This window comes from Chrysoperla carnea, chromosome 1 (assembly GCF_905475395.1).
Source record: "Chrysoperla carnea chromosome 1, inChrCarn1.1, whole genome shotgun sequence".
Taxonomy (NCBI): Eukaryota; Metazoa; Arthropoda; class Insecta; order Neuroptera; family Chrysopidae; genus Chrysoperla; species Chrysoperla carnea.
This window is the reverse complement of record NC_058337.1, coordinates 62,793,066-62,813,304: the sequence shown is the minus strand read 5'-3', so window position 1 is coordinate 62,813,304 and position 20,239 is coordinate 62,793,066. Positions and strand designations below refer to the sequence as shown.

General features: G+C 29.6%; 2 protein-coding genes across 2 annotated transcripts; both read right to left on the bottom strand.

The window, feature by feature from the left end:
- Positions 1-662: 662 nt before the first annotated feature.
- On the bottom strand, positions 663-12,563 carry LOC123306184. The gene is made up of 13 exons (XM_044888087.1): positions 12,473-12,563; positions 12,301-12,410; positions 11,115-11,622; positions 7,545-8,155; positions 7,091-7,227; positions 6,758-7,025; positions 5,191-5,287; positions 5,021-5,124; positions 3,582-3,788; positions 3,173-3,410; positions 2,897-3,076; positions 892-1,271; positions 663-794 (listed from the first exon to the last, which is right to left on the bottom strand). The coding sequence occupies exons 1-13, from the start codon at positions 12,561-12,563 to the stop codon at positions 663-665; spliced, it is 3,063 nt and encodes a 1,020-aa protein (XP_044744022.1).
- A 1,407-nt stretch (positions 12,564-13,970) lies between these two features.
- On the bottom strand, positions 13,971-19,823 carry LOC123306174. Its single transcript, XM_044888076.1, has 2 exons — positions 19,464-19,823; positions 13,971-14,156 (listed from the first exon to the last, which is right to left on the bottom strand). The coding sequence occupies exons 1-2, from the start codon at positions 19,788-19,790 to the stop codon at positions 13,971-13,973; spliced, it is 513 nt and encodes a 170-aa protein (XP_044744011.1). The 5' UTR covers positions 19,791-19,823.
- Positions 19,824-20,239: the final 416 nt, after the last annotated feature.

The window sequence follows — 20,239 nt, the reverse complement described above, 5'->3', positions numbered from 1 at the left end:
TATTGGGGTCTCAATTTTATTATTTTTTGGTACAAAATTAAAAAAGAAGTGCTTTTAAATATTACCTTTATCCAGAGATCGAAAACCGAAGACTCAACCCTAAAATCAGTAGATTGAAACCCTCTGAGGAAGTGTCTTTTTTCTTAAGAAATAGGTGGGTCGATCAATCGCTATCATAAAAGATTTTGTAATATTTAAGAATCTCTTTACAAACCTTAAGTAGGTTTTTAAACTGTTACTATCGTACAAAATTAGAGAATTTATAATGGCGCTGTACAAATAAGCTTCATCAAATTTTTACCACCACCACTGTTACATCGCGTTTCAGTTACATTTAATGCCTAATGACATTTTTTGAAACAACGCCTTCAGATTTTTTAATCTATGCCGTTAATGGCATCAAGTCAAATATGTGCGGTCGAGTTCTGGGAATTAAATTTATGGAATATACCCGCAACTCGGCGAGGAAATTAAGCGGATTTTATATTTATTTCATTATACTTTCGAGTTTCAAGTGAAAAAAAAAAGTAATTAGAATATCTCATAATTAGTGTTATTTAGCGTTTATTGGAAAACTCTATATTACTGCTTTAGTATGTTTTCTTAGGCTATTCAAAAAAATCAAAAGAAAATTTAAACTTATTAAGTCTCAGAATGACTTACTAAGTGTAACTTGGTAGTTGATCATATTCATCATTATTCTTACAAACTAATTGTGTTGTATACGGATCTACAGTTGTAAAAAAACCATAATGTAAAATGAATTCTTGATATTCATTAACTATCTCCAATACCTTTAAATTTATATCAATAAAATTAATGTCGATCAAGTAATGCATTAAAATTATTTAAATCATTATACTCATATAAAATATAATCTAAAATATGTACTTCTTTTCTTTTAAAAGCTTCAAACATAACCAACAAATGTGGAGGTAGAGTTTCGGGTTCTGGTAGTAAGAAAGCCGTTGTTACTTTTGGAAATATTGTATGCATAACTGTTGCTTTACCAATTGATGTTAAAGGTACCCATATTCCTGGTATCATTTCATATAAATCATTTTCATCGAGTTTATCGTCGGTTGTAGATTCTTTAGTTTGTGTGGGAGATATAGGTGTATCTGGATCTGTTTGTGTAATTTTTTCTGTTTGCTGACTTTTATTCTGGGCTTTTAATGCTTCAGCGCGCTCTTGTTTCTTTTTTTGTATTTGTTCTAGAGTTAATAGACGTTGATGTTGAAATTTTTCAAAAGCAATGCTTTCAGGATCTCCTTTGAATAAAAACAAATCATTTAGACATATAATAAATAATTGGCTTATTTTTCAATAACAGTTTTCAAGACCAATTTAAAATAAGAGAAAGTTGCTTTCAAAGAGAAATAAGCGAAAAAATAATACTCAAGGCTTCCTTTGTTTGTTAGTTTTGTTTGTTTGTTTGTTTTTTTAAACAGTGTGTCACATATAAGATGAAGACACCCTCATATTTTCGTAATTTACAGGTCATACAGGGTGATGAGTCGCATTTTTTTAAGATACTTAATCAAAATCTGAACTTTAAACTCGGCCTACTATAAATTGACAAATACGGCCTATTTTTAATATTTTGCTTAGCGTCAGAGATGATTAAATATATTATTTAAAAAATTATTAGAAAAAGTTGCTTAGAATATTTTTATTAATAATTATTTGCGATATCTCTAACATAGGTATATCTCAAACCTAGATATTTCTAATCTCTGACGCTAGGAAAAATATTAAGAATCGTCTTTATTTGTCAATTTGTAGTAGGCTTAAATTTGTCAATTGGTAGTAGTTTAAAGTTGGGGTGTATGTGATGGGCGAATAAACACAAAATTTTTCATAATTCACGCGGCTCAATTAAAAAATTGAAACGTATGACTTGCATTTCAAAATTATGCTGGCCGAAATATGGCCGAAATCACCAGTATGATTACATTTTCGTAAATATTGTTAAATACATAGGAATTTAAGGAATGGAATGCCAAACCGTTCTAGGCTTGACATGTACTTAGTTTGACATTTCAATCCTATGTATTTAGTATTATCGCTGCAGATGATGCCATATCATACTGGTGTTGGTGGTCAGCATGATTTTGAAACAAAAACAAAATTTGGTATTTTTATAACCTTGTAGGGACATTTGGTTTCTAGTGATAATTGAGTGAAGTTGGTATAAGTTTAGTAATTCAGGACAACGACATGAATACAGAGAAGACATGGCGTCGTTCATGTTGAGTGGTTGACTGTGATAGAGTAGTGTATCGAATAGAATGAATATAGTTTTGTAGGATGGATTTGTGTTATAATTTATAAAATGCGAAGAATAAATAAATAATTTGTAATTAAATAAAAATAATTATTTCGTACAATAAAAACCCTACAAATTGGTGACCCCTCTAAAAAAAAAAACCGCGTTTTCTACGTGAGTACTACAAAAACATTTTCGATACTAAAATATAATTAAAACTTTTAAAATAAATTGTGGATATAAAAATAAAAACCCTACAAATTGGTAAAACCCTACAACCTCGCTAATAGGATAAGCATAAAAGACTTAAAAATAATTGTCTTTGGTTATTTAAAAATTTTCGTACTGCTGACTACTTAATACTCGAAATACGTACGTTTGTAAAATAATTGATCTGGACAATTTGTGTAAATTGTGTAAATTTTTAGAAGGATATTAGGTGTTAGTAATTATAGGTATGGTTTTTCCAGGTTGTGATAAATAATAATACTTCCAAGTTTTATAAAACAGTCAACAAATTTTCAACATTGATATGCAAAAGCTAATATACTTAATGTAATGTAAAACTACTTCTTAGCGGGGTCTAAATCCGAGAAGCACTTACAAGTAGGTAAAAAAAATAGTCACCTGGAGGTTGTTTTGATTCGCCGTAAATTGCTCGTGCAACTAAATCTTCAATTGGTTCTTCTAGCTCAATATCAGGATCATGTTTTAGTAACCATGCCAAAGATTTACCATCAGTTAAGGCTGCTATTGCTAAAGGCGACACATTAAAATCACCATATTGTTTCCATTTATCAAATTTATCTGCAGTTAAAATTGATTTATCTAAAAAATTTAACGATATATTTTATACAAAGTTTATGTAAAAAAAAAAAGTATGCTTCTTTTATCATTAAATACCAATATGACTAATTGATAGCCCATTTGCGTCCCAAATATCATTCAAACATGATGCACTGTCTTGTAGTTGTGGCCAAATTAAAACAAATGCTGTTTTTTTCATGTTTTCAGCAATATTTCCAAATACAATTCGATGTTTTTCAGCTGCCTCACGTATAGCTTCTTCTTGCTCAATACGTTCCATTTCTATTCGTTTTAATTCCTGTTTTTCCTTGGCTTCTAGTTCTTCTGGCGTTAACTACATATTATTGAATATATAAATTTTAGAAATTAGAATCTTTGGATCTATTGAAATTGGAAAACTTTAAATCGAAAGTATTATGTTAAGAGAAATTACAATTTTATTTTAAAACCAAATGTAAGGATAAATTTAAGCAAGTTATCCCTTTACGAATTCAATAATACTTACCTCTTCAACATCCCTTAAAATTCGTGTTTCATTACCAGTCGTTTGTACTTCAATTTCCTTGTCCATTTCAATTTGTATAATTTCTAATAATTTCGGAACATTGCTGCCAAATAACAAATTAACCATTTTTTGCTTAGACATAAATAACCATGTTGGTTCACATTCGTTACGAAATCGTTCTAAGCATGTTATAAAATCAGATTTTGCCTAAAATAGATTTGTCATTTTTTATAGTTTATAAACGGAAATAAACACATTTCTTTAGAACATTAAGCGAACTCCCATTTCAGAATATTTTCGCAATTATAAAATTTATAAGGAGGTATATACATACTCAAAAATAATTGTATTCACGTTATTCGCTTGAAACCATAAGACTTTTCCAATTTACTATAGTACAGTTAAATTTAAAAAAAAAGAAACTTCATATTATGTGATGTTGTACTTATGTTGTCGGATCGAAACTTGACAAATATTTGCTATTTTAAATTTCAGTAGCTCAGATTTTGTCGGAATGACCTAATTTTATAATAACACATTTTCGTATTATGTCCTGTAATTTTATCTTACGTACAGATTTTATTCGGTTATTTTAAGTGAGAGCATCGATAAAAAGAAAAAATGGAATGGAAAGCAGTTATTTTATGTCTACAGAGTGAATATCTCGTTTGGAAACTAAAACTTAAGCGAATGATAGACCATTTCAAATAAAAAATTATTTAACAAAAATTTAATACGAAAAAAAGGCTAGATGAATATTTCGAAAACAAATTAAAAGACATCCTTTCACCGAATTGCATTCGGTGTCATCTATCAAGTTTGTTAGCTGCTGGAGATTTATAGCAAATAACACAATAAAGATTTTGGGGAAACAATAAATTATTATTTATCGTATTTGAATACCCATATAATTGGCATTAAAATATTTCATCAATCTCTTTCTATTTCATTAATAAATTATACTTTTTATTAGTGCTCGACCAAAACCACATTTTCTGTGGAAACCCAAAACGAAATTTTGGTTTGGGCTCTGATTCAGGCCGAAACCAAATTAGAAACCTATAATGATTTGTTAAAATTTATATTATTTCCAGAATTTTTGAGTATTTTAAATAAAAAAAAGACATTATTTTTAGGTAAACAAACATTTCTATGTATTATCTGAAACTATGACAAAATTTTTCACAACATCAATATTTTGTTATATGTCGTTACTTTTATTTTCTTTTAAATTTGGCTGGACCAATTTTAAAAGAATATAAAAGTCACTATCACATTTGATACTGCAATTGAAACTACTTTTTTGTTCGAAAATATAGCTGAAACTAAAACCGAATCTTCAGTCAGGCATCGGGTAGTTACTATTTATTAAATCCTGTACGCATTTTATAAACAAGAGGTATAATAATAAAATATGAATAAACAAAACTTTAACTTACTACAGCTAAATGCATATTATCACCACCAACTTCTAATTTAATTTTTTTCAAATATCCAACCATTGCTGTACATGGCCCACACCAATCTGAATATACGTCTATAACTTGAATCGGAATTATTTTGTTTGCAAATAAAATATTATTTTATATTAAAAACTTACTTAATAAACCTTTTTTTTGAACAAATTCATACCAATCTTCATCGTTGTTTAATTCAGTTTGTAATTGCACTTGTATACCCTTTTTACCAGCCATTTTAGTTGCGAACTGTATATAAATTGTTTTATCGATAATAAGATTTGATATCCATACATAGAGGATGAAGTAACAAAGTGTTTCATAAATTTTAACAAATGTACCTATCGATAACAAAAAACGCACCAGTTCACTAAAATTCATTTTTCCTTTTATTGTAGGTATTACAATTCCAATTGTTTTTGTAACAATGTAAATACGACAATTAAGTTTTTCTTCGCAGTGTGTCCAGGTAGTGCAGGATACGTAAGACATAAATTTTCTCAAAATTTCTTTTTTTTCTTATTCATTTCCACTATTACTGATAAGTAATTAACCTGGGTTTTCTAAATCGTGGCGATGCCAGATTACCAACTTTAAGATATTTCTTTTCAACGCAGGTAGGTTTTGAGATTTTGGGATTTAGAATTTAGATAATCGAATTTCTGAATACTTATTGAGAAATATGTGAAAAAATGATTTTATTTGTTGGAAGTAGTTATTGAAATAAATACCATGATACTGGAAATTAAAAATTTCATTTTTCTGGAGCGTTGCGATGTGGGTAATGAAATTTTTAATGAAATTAAAAGTATTCTCTTATTTTGACTTTACTTCGAGTCTATATTGTTGAAAATTCTATCTTTCAAGCATGTATAGAACTGAAAAACAATTTTCATTTGGAAGTTCATTTCGGCAAGTCATTATATAAGCGCTATGGTTCCGACAAAAATTTTTCGAAAAACTGACTATGCTTAGCAAGACGTGGATAAATCAGTAATAATGGACCTATCTGCCACTTTGTTTCAAATTTCGAACACCTTACTTCTTCAATCAGAGGGGAAATATATACGCATGATATACGTATACAATTTTTTTTTTAAATTATGAGTTTCATGATTGTAGGTTGGCAAAATGTGGTTTAAAGTGGTAGGCAGATCCGTAGCTATCTATTTATCCATGTTTCACAATGCAGACATGTCTAAAAAGCCTTCTCCGAAGGAATTTCAATTTTGGGGGTTTATAACTCAGTGTTATTACCTATAGGCTATCTATTGTTCTAAATAGGTTGTTTTTGATTGTCTTTATTGACTATTGTAGGAATACCATATCTTCGGTTATTAATAAATAAATACGTTGGCATTATTACTGTAAAAATACTTCGTAAGATGAAGACTTTTAAAAGGCAAATAAAGGCATATGCGCTTAGAAGATAAAGTCCTTATTTTATTTTGCAACTTGCAATTGTTAACTAGAGCTGAAAAAATCGCAGTCGTTTCGGAAAATTAATTTTTCATTCAAAACTCTTGTATTTCTGGGAAAATCTCTAACATCTTTCATACAAAGAAAACCGAGAATATGTAAAAAGCTATAATATATTTAATTGATAAATAAAATTATATGAATGTAACAAACAAAAAGTAACATAATAGTTTAATAATAAAATGTAAATCTTTCGTGGAATTATTTGATCTAGGCAATAGACAAAATGGTATTTCAGTCGTTGTCGTCATTATTATCTTCTTCCTCTTCTTCTTCTCCTTCCTCTCTAATAGACCCTGGAAAGAGAGATCCTGTCACACTAGATTGTTCCTCTTCTTCTTCTTCTTCAACAAACTCGGTACCTTGAACCCAATCATTTGGAAACCATTGTAAACAATCTTCCTGGCCAATTTCAGTGTTATCACTGACATACATAGGTTTTAGTTCAGCTAATGTTATAATTGGAAAGCTGCGTTTTTGTGCCACTGATATTACAAGTACTTCGTCACTAGAGAAAACAAAATAAATTTTTCAAGGCTACTTTAAAAGAGTTTTCGAAAATGTGGTACATACGGTTCATGGTCCTGAATGGCTTTATATTCTAAGAAACTATTTGCAACTACTTGATGATTAACTGGATCATTTTTATCAAAGAAACCATAATTTAAGATTTCATTTCGGAAATTACCTTCGTCAATAGCTTCTATGATCTGAAATAAAAATTTTAGTAATTGTTATATTAGCGAAAATTAGTTGGCGATCACATTAGTTAAGGAATGAAAAAACTGTGAAAAACAGAAAAGTGTGCAATGTATAACGAAAAGTTATATCAATCTTTGACAAAATATTAGTTGAGATAATTATCCAATGTCAAAATATCTATCAGGTCATAAAAATATCGAATACCAATAACTTTAATGGTCCATGTTTAATCGTTCGATATATACGGCGTGCAAATACGAACCATATTTTAGACTTTAGTTATAAAATAATTATGTTTTAGACCTAAGTTATAAAAAAATCAAACCTTTTCAGTTTCTTCAGCTGGGTAAATACAAGCAAGATGAGGTGGAATTGGCGGTGGCTCTAAAGGAATATATGGCAACATTGTTTCATAAAAGAATTCATATAAAACAGTTGCACGAGCTAACTTGTATGGTTCTAATGGCGTCCAAATACAGCAAACTACTTCGCCATCAATTTCCTCCTCTACTTCTTCATCACTGTCAGATTCTTTTTTTGGTTCAGGTTCTTTCTTTTTCTTTTTTTTCTTTTCAATTGGAGGCGGGCTTGGTGAGGTTGCCTTTTTCTCTTTAATTTCTTCTTCTTCAAGTTCACCTTCTGCCTCTTCTGAAGCTTCTTCTTTCTTAGCAGATTCCTCGATCGCTTCTTCTTCCTGCTCTTCTTCTTCTTCCTCTGCTTCCATTTCTTCTTCTTCAGGTGGCCAAGGTAACACTTTTATAAATTTAGCAGCAGGACTTTCCCAATCCCCAGGGGGATCGCCTTGTTCGCCATACAGTACACGTGCAAATACATATTCTACTGGGCTTAATAGAAATTCTTCGTCACATTTGATTAACCAAATATAGGCACGGCCATCTTGTAACATTTGTATGGAACGTTTTGATATTTCTAAACCTAGTGCAGTAAATTCGGAGTAATAATAGGATCAACGGTATTGAGAAGGCAGAAATTTTACTTTTTGCTTTTAGGATGTTTTAGGATCTTAAATACACAAAACATATTTTATATAGGTAAAGGTGCTAAAATGATTTTATTATCAAGCTACATTCCTGTAAAATTTTCCAATTGTAAAATAGTAGTCTAGAAAATACAAATGTTTAACAATTGGTCTAGGGTTTGAAACAGGTTCTCATGCATAAGTGTAAAATTAAAAAAAGAAACAAGCTATGTTCGCGACTCCAAGAAACTATAGGTAGCAATTTCATGGCGGTTGAAGAGGGTATAAACATCTATCTCCATGGGACAAAATAAATCATAGAACGTAAGTATTATCTATAATCATTCACAATTCTAATTTTTAAGTAAATTAGAAGAAATTGACATTGTATGTCATTTAATTATGTTCTTAATGATGTATGAGCATGGTAGTGGGGGCACAAATTTAAAAATAGATATTTTCAATTTTGATGATAAATTTATATTATTACTTGACGATATAAGACGAAAAGTAAGAATAAAATTTTTCGATATCTGGCTTAATTTTCAAAATATCGAAAATTGAAAATTTTGTTTAATTATTTAGCTTTCGATATTTCGAAAACCAAGACACATATCGAAAAATTTTATTCTTATTTTTCGTCTACAATCATGAAGTTATAACAAAATTCATCATCAAAGTTGAAAATAAGATAAAAATAATTTCAACCCTTAATCTACCCTGCTCTTACATCCCTTATATGGACGGTGACACTTAGTTTTTTTCTTTTCTAATTCATTGCTAATATGTTTACTTTCTATTAAAAAGTTTTTTTTAAATTTGTTTTCATTCATTCCAAATGAAAATTATCAAAAACTTCCAAAATATGTCGTTTTTTGAGATTCCTCCATAAGAGCCAATGTATTTTATATCGATTTTTAATGACGTTTTTCTTAAAAATTTGCACGGATACCTAAGCTGAAATTTTAACCACATATTCTTTGAGTAAAAGACTACCTACATTATTTTGAGCCTTTAAATCAAACATTGTTGTCATGCTCATACATCCTTAAATAATGTTTACAGATCATAGTATTTCGAAATCTCAAATATTATTGGAAAATTATTCCATGTCATTTTGAATCGTTATTTTAAATGTCATAGGATGTCTCGTGTACGCCAATACGAGAAATCAAATTTTGCATGACTCGACTATATGTATACATCGATGTCGATTTTATGGACTTCATTGTAAAATTGACACGCAAGGACGATTGTATATTGTTCGTAAAAAAACACATAGTGCAAGGTAGCTTGAACTAAATACTCAGCTTGAAAATAAATAATTCTGTTCAATATGATTTGACAATTTGCTCAATCAAATTTGACAACTTTAGCGATCTTATTGAAAAACTTTGTTCAAATACACGTCTGTAGACAATTGAAGTCTTTCAAGTCATAATAAACATACCCGTTAGTGATATAAAAATGGACTTGTGCGATCAGATTATGGAAAATTTGATTTTCCGCATATTCGCTGTCCAGTCAAACCGCGGTGACCTTTAAGTTGATATTATACTCCACATTTAAAAATTTAAAAAAAATTTAACGAAATACTATTGAAACTTAAGAGAGCAATTTACTTAATACGATTTTTAATCTGGTTTGCCTCAGTGATTAAGAACTGAGGTCCAAAAATAGCACGTCAGTAGTCATTTTTAATTTCCATATATTTAAGATATATAAATAAAAAGGCCTAGGGAACGAATCGTTTTGAAAAAAATTGTAAGATATTAAATAAACTAAAAAAAAAGTACTAATGCTTTAAAAAAATTTAATTAACTTATTAAAACATAGGTGTCATAGAAACGATTTATAAAAAGTTTCTTGTAATAAAGTCAACCCAGAATCTGACTAAATCGGTTAATAACAAGTGAAAACAAACAATTGACTGAGTTAATTGTTGAAATACCATGTATAGGCAGTGTTGATAACTCTGTCACATTACACATACATACATATCTGACATATTTAACTGATATTCTCATATAATGCGCAAGTGTTGATGCGCACTCGTTTGTTTTTTGACGTCACGTAAATAACAAAAGATACTCACTTTGATATTAATACATACTATAAAATTTGTACCTAATTAACGCCCTCGTGGGTAAACAGTGATGTTTACAAAAAAATGTTTCAAACAAAAGTTGTTTATTTTTTTGTAAGGAACATTTTTTACATTTAAACTTTTATTCTATCTCTAACGGTTTACAAGATGGGTACTACGGACCCATGACCCAATTGACCCATGTTGCTCATTTACGAACTTGACCTCACTTTTTACGTCCTAAACACGCTGTAAAAATTTCTGCTTGATATCTCTTTTCGTTTTTGAGTAATCGTGACCACAGACGGACGGACGGACGGCCGGACAGCCGGACAGCCGGACGGACGGACAACCGGAAATGGATTAATTAGGTGATTTTATGAACACCTATACCAATTTTTTTTTTGTAGCATCAATATTTTTAGGCGTTACAAACTTGGGACTAAACTTATAATACTATGTATATTTCATATATACATGGTATAATAAAAAATATTATGTTGGATAATAAATATAAATAAAGAATGTACTATTCAACTAAATTTTGGGAGGATATCTGAATTACTAACGAAATTATTATTTTGTTAGTTCTCTCTTTCTTTAGTAGGTACGTAGGTAATGCAATTAATTCGTGCGTCGATTTTTTTAATATCTAATATAGTTGTTCATTTGTTCGATATAGAAGTAATTCGTTTGATAAATTATAAATAATTTTATAAATTTCGAAATTTTATAAATCTAAAAAACTAAAATAAATTCAATTTCCTCTTAAAGTAAAATCTCTGCCAGCCCAAAACTATCAATTTAAGCACCGCTTTATAGTAGCTAACCAGCAAATTTTTGGAATTGTTCTATTTGTTCATCCGTAATTTGTTTTTGCACTTTATCTTGTAACATAAATGCAGGCTTTGCAGTCTCTAAACGCTCACGTAAAGCTTTTAATCGTCTCTCTTTTTTGGCATATTGTGGATAAATGACAATACATGTAATTAATTCGTTCTTTTCTGCAATTGAAGTTGCAATTTCTATACGACGATCTTCTTGCTTCTGTAAAAATTTTTGTAATTCTAATTCTTGTTGCTTTTTTTCTCTAGCTGCTTTCATATCTGCTACAATTTTTTCAGATGGTGTTAATGTTTCCACTGTAATGTAAACACGAGTATCATTCCCTTCATCAGCCTGGATTTGTTTTTTGATTTCGTCTCTTATTGCATCTTCTAAACGTGGTAAATTTGATCCAACAAACAATCGTACAACCATTCCACGTGATACAAATAACCATTGCGGCTCACTTTTACCACGGAATCTTGCTAATGCGTTTATGCTATCATTTTTGGCCTAAAAAATTTGTAATTTTAAATTGAATGTTATTATTATTTCAGTTTATGAAATTCAAGAGATGAAGCCATTTCTTGGTTTCCTGTAACGAGCACAAGAATTAGTTGAAAAAATTGTGTGTTTTTTTTTTTTTTTTTTAATATAAGATTAATAATAGATGAAAGAGGTTTTTGTTTATCCCACCAAATAACTTGTGCTATCAAAATATTAAAACTTTGTTTGTTTCAAAATAAATTTTCAAAAACCATGTGTGTGCGTTTTAGAGTTTATGAAGAAGAAATGAGAAAAATATTACAAGTATAGCCGTTTGCATAATTCATGCCATAATTTGTGTCTATTAATCATAACTGAAGCCTCTTAGTTAAAAAAATGTAATCGCTAAGACATGAGCCTTACAGTGTCTCACTCGGCTAGCTATATTCAAAAGTTATGTCTATCAAACCATTTCATCTTTTGGAGTTAATCGAAAGAAAAATAATCTGATTTAAATTCGGCGGTGAGCTAATAAGTGTCTAAAATACAGCCAGCTCCTTGACATTGCTATATATTACACAATCAAAAAATTGATTTTCAAATTAATTATTGGCCTTTGAAAGATTTTTGTCTAAAGCATCAACATTTTGTGTTATGTTTGTTAATTCGTACTTTTCTAAAGTTAATTTAATGCTTAAACCTTACAATTGCAAAATTCAATATATCGCCATGATCACCTAAATCGACTTTTATTCGTTTTAAAAACAGAATCATCGATGCGCACGGTCCAGCCCATTCTGAGTAAACGTCAATTACTAAAACAGAAACAAAATAAATTGTTTACAAAGTTAAAATTTAAATGATTAAATAAACTTACTTCCGAGACCTGGTTTATTTAAAAATTCCTTCAACTGCTCATCAGATTCGAGTTCAACTTGTAACTGTACTTGTCCACGTTTTGGTCCCATTTTGACAACACTGACATTTTAACATTTTGGCAAATTTTGCTAGGATACATGAGTTTTATGTTTACTTGATTCTTTTCAACTCGGGAAACAAAGATCATTTTTCGCAGATCGACTAGATTTTCATCTTTGATACGTCTGAATATTAAACAAATAGTTCGCTTTATTTTTCGTTCAATAAATCATATTGAAATAATTATACCGTGGGACACCACACCACGGTTTAAAAAAAATTATGAATAAATCCTTGAAACTTTCTCTACGATTTTTTTCGAAAAGACTGCATTTTCAAATGAGAATGATGATGTCATATTTGAGTTATCACAAAGAGGATAAGATAGAGGAGAGCAGCCCATATAAGCTAATGTAAAATCGTAGTATACGAGTTGCAGCGCCTCAACCGAGTAAGGCTTTTAAACTTAATAGATAGTATTCGCCCCCGCAAAGTAGTCAAACTTAATAGTCATACCCGCAAAGGCCGATATACTTAATAGTTGATCGCCACAGACTCCAGATGTCACTTAAAATTAGATTCATTCTTCTCTACCCTATACTCTTTGAGTTATCATTTGGAAAAAACGTAGCAGGGAATTTGTCGGACAGTATTATAACCCCTTGAATGTGCCTATTAAAAAACAAAAATATTTAAGTACGGCATGTTCGAGGTGGTATACAAGCTCATCGGTGCAGTATTTTTGTCGGACAAAATATTTTATTTTTTAATACCTAATAATCTATTAATTTTATCAAGTGGTCATAAGGTCCGACAAATTCCCTGCTGCATTTTTTTAGAACAATAACTCAAATATGAAGTCATCATGTTCATTTGAAAACGCAGCCTTTTCGAAAAAAAAATGTAGAGGAAAGTTTGGTAAACTCGCCAAATGGAAGCTTCTCACGAATTTTCAAGTAAGTACTTATTTATCATTCAAAAAAACCAGTAGTGTCCCACGGTCTAAATTATAACGAGAGGCCAATATTCACAACTTTATGATTTTTTGATACTTAGTGCAGCCATTTTCATTCCAACAAAATATATTTGCATCATGATGTCGTAGAATAGAGAGAGGATAAATCAAATTTTTATCAAAGATATCGGCTGTGCAACTTGAGGAGGTAGGTAATTAATTTTGAGTGAGTTTTGAGCGATTAATCATCTACTTTCTTGTTCCACTTTAGTTATAGTGAGCTACATTTTTTTGTCGTTTCAGTTTGGAAAATAACAAGTCATGATTATAATAATTGCATCGTAATGCTTAAGTCATACGAACATGTAATAAATCCTCATCTCTCAATTTTAATTAAAAAATTATAAAAAATTAAAAAAAATATTTTATTTAAAAATAAATAATTATATAACACAATAATTACAAGTAAATAAATATATTTAATACATTTAAATATATATCTTTAAACGATAAAATTCTTTCCCCGATTATCGAGATTCATGCTTTTGAAAGGCCATGGTTTCATTTGGATATGGTCTAATTGTCCTTCCAACATTAAAATCAGATCATCTAAATATTTTAAGTCTTTTAAATCAGCGACTAGTTTTTGTGCATCTTTTATTAATTTCGATACTCGATCATTTTCTTCCTGAAAAAAAAAAATTATAATTAGAAAAATTATATTTAAGAAAACGAAAATTGATTAATTAATTGGGCATGATAGTAAAGTAAAAATCATCGTTTTTGGATTAATTTTTGAACAAATTAGCTTACGATTCTTATACTAGAATTCACAATGAACAACCCAGTGGTGATAATGAAAAATTTCTAGGCCAACGCCTTCATTAAGATTAAAGATTTTTGTAGCGAATTTTTTCTCTTCAACAAAAAGTTGCATGGAGATTTTATTTCAGCAAAAAATTATACTTTTATTCGTAGAATTAATGAACGATATCTCGATAGAATGTCGAGAAACAATTAAACTAATTTGTTTAGATAGTGACATACCCTACACATTGATAAATAAATGGAAATTTTGGAAAAATATTTTTTCCAAAAATAACAAAACTTTTATTTTATTGTTGCATATTGTTTTATAAAAGATAGCTTTACAAGCAATTAAAATATCTCTACTCAGGAACATTGTAATTAACCCAAAATCATCAGTAAAGCATTTTGATTCAAATTTTGTAATTTGATTACTGTAATTTGTTTTCTTTCATAAAATTATAAATTACATTTGAATAACAATTTCATGAATAAAATGTAGCAGTACACCATGTTCTAAATTGGGTCATGTATAACGTGTCATTTCCAAATTACGGCGAATATGATGGAGTCACCATAAAAAAGATTAATTTTATAGAAGGAGAATCAGCCTCAAATTTAGAAATTATCTGAAGGAAATTAAAAAAAAATCACATAAACCCCACGTGCGAATACTGCTTAAATTAGTGGAGTACAGAATTTTAATGATTCTCCTTATGTCCCTCATACATGATACGATTAGTAGCTTTTGTTACCTCAACACATTATATCACTTAACATATGAGGGTGATACTGTATTCCTCAATGGAAAATGCACATTACGTATTTTCATTAAAATAATTAGTAAGAAACTAATAAATTACACAGAAGCCGGGGCTCGAGCTTTGGGTCCTCTATTTATACGGTTTAGTACGTAACCACTACTCCTGTTCTGAGTTAACTATTATGTTGTTAAAATATCCTAAATCCTGTTAAATTCTATTATAAGTACAAGATAAATATAAAATTAAGACAAAATTCATTGTTAAATAAGTTTAAAAAAATTTGTACTTATTATATAGAATCTATTTTTGGTAAACGTATTTTATAATTAAATCGGTTTTTTATCGATGAAGCCGGGCGCTTCTAATCGACTAAAAATTATCATTAGCTCAAGCTATGTATAAACAAATATTTTTCATGTACTTGTAAAGCTATTATTAAAAATATGTCGTGAAATTTTTCATGTTTCATAAAAGTGAGCTAGGCGTGATATATGGTATTCATTACAGAACAGCAGGTAATGGGAATCAAAGACATAGCTCAGGGTACCACGAAAATTTTAAATTATGCAGCCAAATTGATAAATATTTGTTAAGGACCAAATTCAAAGAAGATGGTTGATTAAAAAAATGCAAAAATTATTTTTCCCACTCAATCACTTAAAATAACAAGATCTTTGCCCGAAAATTAAAAATTTACAATTTTCAAGTTGTTGGACGACGGTCACTCTGCTTCGTTGAATATCGGAGAAAATGATTTTTTTTTTTAAAATGATTACACAACAATTTTAAGTATGAAGCGGAATTGAATATTTTCTTTTGATGCAGAAATTAGGACAATTTTTGTAGAGAACAAAATTTTTTGGTATGACCATAACAACAACCTCTTAAATATTCAACCGATAAGAAATGTAGTTAAATACTACACCTGAATCTAGTTCTAGTAAGCTGGAATATGTTAAAATATAAGCATTCGATTTATTAAAGAAATCAATTTTATTACTCTTCATATTTTATTATCGATTGCATTATTGTCTTTCTTTGCTATTATGCTTTATTTGGGATTTGGCCATTAGCATATGAAAAAAAGTTGTTGGAAATAAAATATTTTGTGGTCGCATGTTTTGCCATCAGCATTGAACGCTTAAATTGATTTAATCGGTCGATTAACTTCTATATTATTAACACATTATTATTTTGGATTTATTTTGATATCAACCTGATAAGTAGGTTTTAAAAAATATTTAAATATTCTAACAAAAAATTTTTTTGTACCTATTCATAACAAACTCATTACAAATTTTGTATTTGTATAAAAAAAAAATTTTATTTATGAGGACCAGCACAGTAATAAAAAAATTTAATGCAGGTTAAAAAAAATAATATGTGAAAATTAAATAAAAAAGGGTAACAAAAAAATGTTTAGTTCTAAAAATAAATAGCTGATAAAATTATTAAAACAAACATATTTAAAATAATACAATCAATAAGCCGGAAAAAAGTGTCGAATGTGTAAAAGTCGGGAAATAGCATCGATTTAATGAGACTTTTTGACCGCCGATTACGAAACCGATGTTCCAAGAAGAAAATTCTTAAAGGGGGGAAAATTGAAGTGAAATGATTATACAGAATGTTCAATTTACATCTAGGCATATAAATATCACGAGTACGACAGAATACATGCGTTAAGCAATGCGTCTTAATGAGAGGTATTATATACATGTGTTGAAGCTTCGATATGCGTTTAGATAGTTGTTAGACGCTTGGAGAGTGGGAGTTTCTTAATTGAATAGATGAACTACACGATGCAAGTGGCCTATAATACCTCTTCCTTAGATGCATTGCTTAACGCATGAGCTCTGCCATACTCGTGATATTTACACGCCTAGATGTAAATCGAACATTCTGTATATAAAAAAATACTGACCGACATATCATAGCACAGCATAAACTCCTGGGACTAGGACCTTCAAATATTTGAATGTGGGCTTTGACACGTTAAGTGAGCACTAAGGAGGGATTTTTGGAAATTTAACTCATATGTGTGCTTTTTTTTTGATTAAACAGAAAAAAATTACATAGAAGCTGGGACTCAAACCCCATCACTCCATCTCCTGTTCTATGTGAGTGACTCAAATCATATGCAATCTATTCGTGTATTTATTCTACTTGTATGTTTGTGTGTACAGAATACACAAATGTTTCACAATGCTACATAAGTGATACATATTTTTGTTATGAAACTTAATTTATACTTTCATTTCAAATTTTTGTCTTCTTTATATGAGTCAAAGGCCCCCATACTCTTAATATCTTCTTCTAACTCAACATAATACACAACTTAACATATGAGGGTGACACGAAGTTAACAATAAAGACTTGAAAAGGTTACATATAATTTAAATCACTCACATAGAACAGGTTTGACGAAGGTTGGTTGCAACCTAGACTGGATATCAAGAGGACACTGGTTCGAGTCCCGGCTTCTGTATAGTTTTTTCGTTTCTTTCTATTTGTTGTTCTTTCAAATGAAAATACGTAATGTGCGTTTTTCATTGAAGAGTGCAGTCTCACCCACATGTTTTAAGTGGTGTAATGTGTTGAGGTAGCAAAAACTATTAAAAGTATTATGTATGAAAAACTTTCATGGTTATACAGTACAAAAAAAATTTGAAATAAATGTAAAAATTTAGTTTTATAGTAAAAATAATTTAGAATGTGAAAAACGAACTGAAAATTTTAATGAAAATCAGATATTTTTTATCAACTTATGAGCCGTTTTGAAGTTATTGTACCTGTTAAAAGCCACATTACCAATCACGAAAATCCACGAAAATATGAACAAACAGGAGAATCAGTGAGGGAAAGGAAAGTTAAATCTACAACGCAATGGTCTTTGAATTCAAAATTGAAATTGCCCGGAGAAGCTGGCGGGTACAGTAAATATTCTAAACATGAATGTATAAAAACGCAGACAATCAAAGTTTTGAACTATGGATACCAGTAACAATTACATCAAATGACTTTGTCTATATTCCAACAAAAGATTATAGCAAACTGCTATTTACTTCTGCTATAATATACGTATACAACAAATAATATCAAGGTTTTGCCGTTTGACAAGTGACAATTTAATTTTTCTTTTACCAGAAGTAAGATCCAAGCCCCCTTCCTTTATTTTTGATATTTTTTACAGAAATGGGATACGAAGTGGCCATAGAAAGAGATATAATTAAGCATATTTGTATGTGTTAATCGTATAATTTAAGTACTAATACATAAAACTTATACATTTACGAACTTAAACAATATCACTTTTTTCGTATTTTGCATATTTTCGGAGATATTCCAAAATTTTAATTTTAGAGCATTTAAACACCGTCAATGAAATCCCTCATATTTGGGCAAAGAAAAATAGCACGTTTGTATTAAGAGCGCGACACTTATGATGCATCCATGACAAACGTTCAATTTTTTTTTCTTTTACACAGTCTTGAATTTTTGATTACCATAAAAACATTTCGGCGCTTAGAGTATATTTAGCCTTGGTAGGTCTAAATGGACCGAGGATGAAAATGCAAATATTTCATATTTTTACGAAAAAGAAGTAATGGGGTTTTTTGCAGAATAGAAATTTTATTTAAAACTGAAGTTTTTTATAATACGTGTATGTTCCGAGCTAAACCAATGCCGAGCTATAAGAGCCCGTGGCTGAATTTAAGGTGCCTATCTAGGCGGCGTCTAGTCATAGGTCGTTGCGTAGTTTGTACTGTGCTTCAGGCTGCCTAAGTGAGTAAAACCAATTACTTTTAATTGCTTGAAAAAGACAAAAAATTTAAAACAAAAGACAGCCTGATGCGCGTTACAAAGTACGCAGCGGCCGAGAGAACTAGATCTCGCATAGGGATGCGCCTTTTGTCCTGCAACCTTATTCACTGGAATTTTGTGTCCTTATTACATTTATTACATATGTTCTTGCTCACAAAATTATGGAAGAGCAGCAGAATATATTAACGGGTAGTTAAGCAAGCGGGTCCATAAAACGATTTGGAGAAAGGGCTTTTAATTAATTTCCTACTGTTAAATTTTATTGGTACATTAATTGACTTTCGATGTCTTGCTGTGATTTATTTTTCTAAATATGTACCTGAAAAGTTTACTTTTCGAGGGTGTACTATTCCGTTGCTTTCCCTCTGAATCTGCACTTTTTTCGTTTATTTAGAATACCGATGTTTTCTACATTGTATTCGAAATACATGTTTATTTTTCTACATTGTATTCGAAATACGTGGTCATAATATAAAAATGACCTGAATTTTGAGGGTGTATTTGAAATTTGAATTCAATTACCTAGGGTTGCCACTTTGGCTATATGAGAAATTTATATACATAAGTTGGGGTAGTTATATCTGTCAAAGAAATTATACCTGAAAACCATATTTGGCTTGTTGTATCTCTTGCGTTAATTGTAATGAACCAATTTTTAAATTATCAACATTTAATGTTAATTTATCAACAGTCTTAACAATATTTTCATTAGTTTTAAAACGACTCATGTCCACTTCTGTATAACAATTCGAACTATCCACAGTATCCATATTTGGCATATTTTTCTTTGGACTATTATTTAAAATATTATTTTGACACTTCTGTAAAACAATATTTTGAAAATTATTAAATAATGTTTTTTGTTTATTATTATTTTGAATAGTATCTAAACAACTGTTATTACTTCCACTATTATCACAACACATTAAATTTGGTTCGGATCTCCACTTAAATAATTTATTTGTATTTTCACATATATTTTTTAATTTTTCACAACATTTACAATGAAATATATCAATTTTAAATTCTGTTGATTTTTTAATTAATATTTTATTAGTATTATTTGGTATCTGTGAAGAAGATATCCTTAATATTGAATTAATAATAGAACTACCAGGGTTATCATCACCATATAAATTATAATTGTTACTGATAAGTGATTGTGGTATGTTAAATGATAATAAACTATTATCCATTGTTATGCTATTATTATCATTTTTATTATTATTATGATTCATAATAATTGGTACAAACAATGGTGTTGATTTGCGATCAATTAATTTCTCTTCAGTTCGTGGAGTTGAAGTTAAAATATTTTTAATGCGCTCAAAATAATTCACTTGTTTTGCATCATCTTCTAACACTGTTAATTTTT